Here is an 8,583-nt window from a genome sequence, read left to right on the forward strand (position 1 = left end):
CAGAAATATGTTGAGTGGATTTACTTTACTCACTGTCCCAAATTTCAGTGATATCGGACAATAAATGCGCTTTTTATGGGTCCAAAACCTTAAATCGAGAGATCTGTGTATATGGCAGCTATATCCAATACTGGACCGATTTGTGCCATATTGCAGAAGTATGTTGAGGGGCCTAACATAACTCACTGTCTCAAATTTCGGCGGCATCGGACAATAAATGCGCCTTTAATGGGCCCATAACCTTAAATTGGGAGATAGGTCTATATGGCAGCTATATCCGAATCTGGACCGATCTGAGCCAAATTGAAGAAGGATGTTATTGGGCCTAACACAACTCACTATCTCAAATTTTGGCAAAATCGGACAATAAATGCGCCTTTTATGGTCCCAAAACCTTAAATCGAGAGATCGGTCTTTATGGCAGCTATATCCAAATCTGGAACGATCTGGACCAAATTGTAGAAGGTCCTAAAACAACTCACTGTTCCAAATTTCAGCAAAATCGGATAATAAATGTGACTGTAATGGGCCCAAGACCCTAAATCGGCGGATCGGTCTATATGGGGGCTATATCAAGATATAGTCCCATATAGCCCATCTTCCAACTTAACCTGCTGATGGACAGAAAAGAATCTGTCCAAAGTTTCAGTTGAATATCTCTATTTTTAAAGACTGTAGCGTAATTTCAACAGACAGACGGACGGACATGGCTAGATCGTCTTAGAATTTTACGCTGATCAAGAATATATAGGTTGCCCAAAAAGTAATTACGGATATATATATATACTTTATAGAGTCGGAAATGGATTTATCGATGTGTTGCAAACGGAATGACAAAATGAATATACCCCCATCCTTCGATGGTGGGTATAACAAGTAAAAGCGTGCTAAGTTCGAAAGGGCCGATAGCATTTGTCGAGTTCCTTGCCCGGTATCTCTTTATAGGCAAATAAATTATAATAGATAAGAATTGCTATGCTATGGGAACCATATCAGCTTATCATATCAAGGCCTTACTTTATTTTGATGATGGAGACTATAGTAGAAGTCATTGCGCAAAATTTCAAGGTAGCCCTATAGGGGCTCAAAAAGTAAAATCGAGAGACCGGTTTATTTATTATTAGTCTAGTCATTCCGTTTGTAACACCTCGAAATATTTGTCTAAGATCCCATAAAGTATAAATATTCTCGATCGTCTCGACGTTCAAAGTCGTTCGAATTTTTCGAAATCATCATAGAGGTCGAACGCGTAAAACTAGCCGCTTGATACTTAATATCAATGTATGTCGTTGAGGATTGCAAATGGGCTGCATCGCTTTATATTTAGATATATCTCCCTTATAAATCGATCTCCCGATTTGACTTCTTGAGCCACTGGAATCAGCAATTTTGTCCGATTTGGTTCTAATTTCTTAGATAGTGTTCTGTTATGACTTCCAACCTTATAACCTGATAAAGCTCCCAATAAACCGCTCGCCCGATTTGACTTCTTGAGCCACTGGAAGCCGCAATTTTTTTGTTGCAGCTACTCCGTTTGGGACATTCCACTATCCGCAACATGGGTGCGCACCCGGTAGCTCGCAGCTAAGCTTCTCGTGACAGTAATGAACACCACACAGATCGGACGTCAATATTTCTGCATGTGTGGTGCTCCCAGCTATCCCGTGCCGGAACAGGTCGTCTACATACTTCGCTATAAATTTTACCGTTATGATCATATTCTGCAGTTCGTCCATTACTTCCTCCAAAAGGTTGTCAAGTACAATATCAGCAATAGTTGGTTGGTTGGCATACCATAAGTTTGTTGGTAAAGTTTTCCAGCATAAGTGAAGTAATTGTTATCTTTTAGACAGAAATTGAGAATTTTGAGAAATGTCTGTTTTGGAATGGTAGTACTATTTCGAAGTCTATCCCATTCTTAATGGCTAAATATATCTTTAGATATATGTTAGTAAATAACGATACCACTTTCAAGGAGACAATGATGTCATCTTCTTCTAAGTTCTATTGAGTTCTTTACATTGTATTCCTTTGAAATTATAGTTTTAAGAATGTTCCCCATGTGTTTTGAATGAGCGTAACAGGGGACGTTCATTGATGAAGATATAGGCTGGAGGGGAGTGTCTTTCTTATGAATTTTCGGTAATCCCTAAAGTTCTGGTGATTGCGGTGAAATGCTGCTCAATTAAGTTCTTTCCCATTTTATTATATGTTTGTGTTTGTTACATGACCATTTTGTTATCAACTTTTTGAAGTTTTTCTGTAGGATCCACTTCAATTGGTGTATAAGTTGTATTATCCGCAAGTAAGTGGTTCATCTTCTGGTAATATTCGTTTTTTTAACATTACTGTAATTTACTCTCCCATTTTATTTTATTTAGTTTTTTACTTAATGTTTGTTATTTTATTTTTGGTTATTTTATTTTACACTCACAACAACAACCCCTTCATAAATGAAGAAGAAATTTTTAGCAAACAACAGACTTTTTAGCAGGTGATCTGCTGGTCACTTACAGCAGACAGTGTCTATTGTTATCAGCAGACTTTTTTCTGAGTGTGGATTTATCACATCTGAAGCCGCATTATTAGGCGCTGACTTCAGATTTTAATTTCTCACACTGTATTCTAAAAGTATTTCTATTGAAAGGCCAAGGAGACTTAATCCTCTGCATACGGATCATTCTATCTGTTGCATTCGTCTTACCAGCATGTCGCCTTCGGTCTTAATGTGTTCTGGTGGTAACCCATCGGCTCCTGTTGCCTTGTTGATACAGGTGGCTGTTAATTGGACCTCAGTCTGACTAGGTAGAATGGATTTTATACCATCATCACGGGATAGCTGTGAGGACCACACCGGCTGATACATTGAGCTCCAACTTGTGTGTTGTTCATTGCTTTCAGGAGAAGCTTAGATGCGAACTACTGGGCGCGTCCACAGGTTTCGGATAGTGGAATGCTCCATAGCTGCAACGGCAGTCCCGGACAATCAGCGGTATCGAACAGAGAGTCTTAATGAAAGGGCGGGCGGCAGTTCTTGAGCTAATACTAAGTGCCTATGATCCTCGATATGACAAGGCGAGTTATTGGCGCCTTTAAATAATTAAAGGCCACCCTTTTAGACCGGAAAGCTTGCACAACTACAGGAGTTTGACGATCACCGCCACCTGATTCTCTTCGACGCAGATTAACTGTATCTGTTAGTAGTATTTATTCTTTGTTTCTGCAGTAGGATGTGCCTGTACCAAAGTCATAGATCCGATGCTTGAATTCTTTGTAAAATTTTCGGACTTCATTCTGACTCCTTTATATATCGATTCACTCCCTCTCGTCTGTTATTTTCCTTCTTATTTCCCTATGCCTCTCGCTTCACCTGTCGCAATACTAATACACATCAACAAATATTTAATTCAAATTAAAAATTCTCTAATTTATTAATAACTTAAAATTTTGGAACTACACTAAACTTAATGCTACTTAAGATCAATTTTCTTTATATTAGGCATTGTGCAAGCCAAAATGCTGGTAACTGAAAATAGAAAAGCAATTTCTAAAATTCATTAAGTCAACTAAATACCAATAACTACTTACGATACATCACGGCGGCGAACATGACAATAGGTGGTATGCAACCCAATGACATTAACATTGGAAACAAAAGATTTCCCAATATTGTACCAATCCGACCACAAGTCATAGCCGATGATACAATGATAGTTCTGCAAAGATTCGTTTTTTTTTTTGATAACATATATTAGGACTTTCAGATTTTCCAAATACCTTGATGTTGTGGGATATACGGTGACTGATGTTGTTACTGATGATGAGGTTGCTATACTCGCCATGCTCATATACAATGATGTAATAATAAGAGTTGTCAGAGTGGAGGATGACCAATATAGAGCTAGACCACATGTACCACATATTGCGGCTGCAAGAACTGGGGGGCAGAAATAAATTCTAAAAACTTTTTTTATGAATGTTGTCTTCATCAACTAACCTTGCATAGTTTTGTCCCCTAATATATTTATGAGTGTTCCGGCTACCAAAAATCCAATAATTATTATAGCTGCCACCACAATATTATTCGAATATGTTGCAGGAGTTATTACCTTAGGGTATAAGAAATACAAATCTTATATGTAGAAATGAATTTGTGTTTGTTTGTTTGTTCTGTATAGACTCAAAAACGGCAAAAACGAGACTTGATCAAAGAAAGGTATTTGGGAGTGGAGTATAAATTTATTCTGAAACCGAGAAGGAGAAAACTTCTGACACATCAATGAAAGCTTTCCGATTCAAGTTTAAAATCAATGAAAAGGATTTTTTTTAATAGCCGAGTTTGAATGGCGTGCCGCAATGCGACAACTTTTTGCAGAGAATTTTTTACATGACCATACATGGCAAATGTCGCCAGCATTAAGAGGGGATAACCACCGCTTTAAATTTCGCCCGATGTTCTCGCCAGGATTCGAACGCAGGCGTTCAGCGTGGTAGGCGGACATAGACTACAGTGGCAAGAATTCGATATCCACCCTTAAGGCGAAGCGTCCGCACCCTAAAAAGATATTAGAGAGTTAAAGAAGGCGCAGCGGAGCGAGCCCGGTTGGGCTAGTGTCATAATAAAAAGAAGAGATTTTCAGAAGTTCACATCATGAGGAATAAACCTTGACATTAGGAAAAACAATTCATATTCAACAATTCCTTCTCCGCAGAGCTAGTATTATTACGAGAAAAATTATTCTAGACTCCCTTTTTAGTAGAGAAGCTTCAAACTATTAAAAAAAAAATCGGAACAAAATGGTCCATGTTGTTTTGAAGTACAACTTACCACAATACATTCCTCATTGAAATTTATCAACGAATCTGTTTTGTTTACGCTGTACTCCAGGATCGTACACATACTGGTCTTCTCTGTTGAAGTTTGTTCATATTCATTGAGAGATGCAAACAGTTGAGGTAACCAAAGACGCATGGTGTTTTGTCTATTTAAAAGAAAAATTTACGAAATATTTATACATATTTTCGTGTAATATATAATTTAATTTATTAAACTTATTCGAAAGTTCCAGGATACTCCAACATCCGCCTAAGAAATGTTTGCAAACTTACCCCAACAAAATGCAAAAGTTCAATAAAAAGATTCGAATGGTTAGCCAAAAATATTGCTTCGAAAATATATCTCTCAGAGGACTGGATTGTGGCGATTGTGATTCTATATCAAACTTATGATTTACTTTTGATTCCGCGGTTTGTAAATCATTTGATGGCTTTGTGTTGTTAAGCTGGCAGTTGGCATCATTTATGAGTTCCTTGATCTAAAGCAATATGGCAGAACAATGTTAAGAGATAAAGCTTACGAATATTCTTGTTCTTACGGGAAAGGTGTCTCTCGGCTGCCTAGTATTAATATAATACATTGTCTTAAATACTTCTAAGGCTTCATAGTTTCTTCCTTTGGTCATTAAAAATCGCGGAGTTTCAGGAAATAATGTGAGCAGAAGACCACCCACAATGCAAGGGGTGCCACATACTGCAAGATATACTTTCCATGATGTGACTGTAAATATAATATAACGTGTAATGTTATTAAAGGATTAACTAACATTGTATTTGTATTTTGCAAATGCAAATTTGCCCATGAACATTCCATTAAGGAACTGGGGCAAACTTCTCATAAATCAATGAGTGCTGTCCGATTCAATTTTAGGCTCAATGATAAGGGATTAGGAGGGGATAACCACCGTTGAAAATTTGTCTGATGGTCCTGGCAGGATTCGAACCCAAGCGTTCAGCGTCATAGGCGGACATGCTAACCTCTGCGCTACGGTGCCTCCGGTTTGTATTTGTATTTTATTATGATAAAACCCATACAAAAGACAATGTCTTATATAAAGCATGGATTGGTAAATTGATAAGTACAATGAGTTCAACAAGTTTTCATTTAAATAGAACAATATTTGGTAAAAAATATTTAACAATTTAAGCAAAGTTAATGATACAATATATATGTAAATAGAAAAAAAGGTAAAAAGAATTAAAAAAAAACAAAAAGAAACTTAAAAGAAAAGTTAACAATTTAATCAAAGTTACTGATAAAATAAATAAATAAAAAGTTATAAAAAAGACAAAACCAATAATTAATTAATGATTGTAAATCGAAGATTTGAACTGTCGTTCATTACTTATTACTTATATTTTAATATATTGGGAATATTGGGAAGTTTGTTCCAGAGACGTAAAGCATTAACAAAGAACTGTTATTCAGATACACGATATTGATGACGTATTTGTATTACTTGTTTATCTCTTGTAGAGTTGGCAAAACACAATATAGAAGCCAGATATGATGTTTCTTTGCTAGAAAAAATCTTGTGGATCATTTGCAACGAGCGTATCTTAAGGACGAATTAAATGAGACACCATATACTTGTCTGGCAAAGTCAGATACCCGGTCTTTTCTACGCAAACCAAAAATGTATCTAACGACATCGTTAAAGGCTAAGCGCAATTTATTCCTATGAGTTACATCACAACCGTAAAAAACCTCGCAAGAGTATAATAGTTTCGGCAGAATAAATGTCCAAGGCAAAAGCATTCTTATGGACAAAGGGGTGTACTGTCGACTCATATATAAGTTTCGTAAAACGCCATAGGTTCTGCCCACTGTCGTACTGACATGATTCTTCCATGAAAGTCTACGATCAAACTCCAACTCAAGGTTTCTTGCAGATGAAACAATCTCAATTGGGGCTCCAACAATTGCCACATCAAGATTAGGCGGCATTGTCACCCGATTCCTACCGGTCACAAGGCACTTTGACTTTGTTGGATATAAAAGTAGTCCGTTGGCGTTTGCCCATGTGTTTATCCTATCTAAGTCACTATTAAGGCGAAGTACGCCATCGATCACCCTCTCCGGCGAAGAACTCATATACAGCTGTATGTCGTCGGCATACATATGAATACCACAGTTCCGCAACTGTCCAGGAGGGTCATTGCTATATAAGGAAAAAAAGGAGTGGCCCCAATTGAGACCCCTATGGAACACCTCTTGAGACTGGAAGATAACTAGAACATCGGCTTTCAATACATACCGACTGGCTTCTATTCGAAAAATAGGAATATATAAGATCCTATGTTCTCTCAGAAAATTTAAATAAATGTTTCAGTTTAAGGGAAATTATATTGGGATCAACTGCATCAATTGCCTCCGAATGATCTAAAAGGACAAGAAAAGTAACTTTGTCAATGTCAATATCACTCCCTATATATTCAACTACTTTCAAAAGTGCAATAGTGCAACTGTGCTTTGTCCGGAAATCGGATTGAAAATCTGTAAGCTGCGAGTTATACGCAATATATCCTGATATTTTCGGTTGACTAGAGTCTCAAATATCTTAGAGATGGCCTAAATTCCTGTTTATTCTTTGGTATTGGGACTATCTTTGCCCGTTTCCAAGACTGTGGATAGCAACTCCTTAAGTTAATATTGTTAAAAAGATGACACATATACGGAAGAATAAAGGGTAGAATTATCCTTAAAAAATCTCGGGTCAATACCATCGATTCTACAGCGCTAACAATACCGCTTTGTTCAAAACGCTCAAGATCAAAACGTAGGTCTAGTGAGGTGTTGTTACTACAATGGTTTAATTTACAAAATTCACTGTGATAGAAATGAAGGTTTGTCTCATGGAAAGATATGTTTAAAAAACTCCTTTTAATCTTATCCAAATCAACATGACTACCAATTGATGCATCATCACTTCCTATTCCAATTGGCTTAACATTTCTCCAAGTATCTTTAGTGTTCAATGCCTCTTGAAATTTAAGACTAAAATAGGCTATTTTCTTCGTCTTTATACAAGAAGTTGTCTGATTCCTCGCACGCTTGTAATCATTAAAAAGTTCAGGTGTTCTAAAACACTTCATCGAGAGTAGGCACAATCTCTATTACGTATCAATACTTAAATATCATCATCAAACCACTGATTTCCATTCGTAAAAACAGTTCGGGTCATCGGAAAACATATGTCGAAAATCTAACTTACATTACGTTGAAGAAATGCATTTTGTTCGTCCACGCAAGACATACCACCATTCGGAACCTTTATTAGGTTTATTACATATTGCCTTAAAGATCTTTCGGAAACTAATCTCTAGCCTTAACTATTTCATTATAATTTTTGTAATAGAATTAGTTTTTTTTATTTAAATATTGTTTCTGTTGAATAGCAAACTTCATGATTAAAGTCTGTATACTTACATTTCATATTCCATATTGTAAAGTTCCATTCATTTGGTAGAATTAATAACGCCAACAATGGTAATAATATGGATGCTGTGGCATACATAATCCCGGCAACCATTAAAATTCTTGGACGATGTGTAGAACCATGGAATTCAGTTATATACGACACCAGAACTGAGAATGGGCCACAAATTCTGTAACATAAAAGTAAATGGTATAAGAAATAAATAAGAATGGTCTTAGGTTTGTTCGAGCATTTGAGGAACTGACAATCAAAAGCTTACTTATGTTCAAAGTTTAGTTTCGTTGCCCATGATATTTCAATAAGGAAT

The 8,583-nt window shown here is 36.6% G+C and overlaps 1 protein-coding gene across 1 annotated transcript; it reads right to left on the reverse strand.

Moving 5' to 3' along the window:
* Positions 1 to 3,401: 3,401 nt before the first annotated feature.
* Positions 3,402 to 8,583, reverse strand: LOC106093137 (uncharacterized). The gene is made up of 9 exons (XM_059368015.1): positions 8,536 to 8,583; positions 8,267 to 8,445; positions 5,376 to 5,557; positions 5,110 to 5,315; positions 4,829 to 4,982; positions 3,998 to 4,109; positions 3,778 to 3,937; positions 3,589 to 3,716; positions 3,402 to 3,526 (listed from the first exon to the last, which is right to left on the reverse strand). Exons 2-9 carry the CDS (start codon positions 8,367 to 8,369, stop codon positions 3,471 to 3,473), a joined length of 1,101 nt encoding a protein of 366 aa, XP_059223998.1. The 5' UTR covers positions 8,370 to 8,445; positions 8,536 to 8,583; the 3' UTR covers positions 3,402 to 3,470.

The sequence above is a fragment of the Stomoxys calcitrans genome, chromosome 4 (assembly GCF_963082655.1).
Source record: "Stomoxys calcitrans chromosome 4, idStoCalc2.1, whole genome shotgun sequence".
In the NCBI taxonomy this organism is placed as follows: Eukaryota; Metazoa; Arthropoda; class Insecta; order Diptera; family Muscidae; genus Stomoxys; species Stomoxys calcitrans.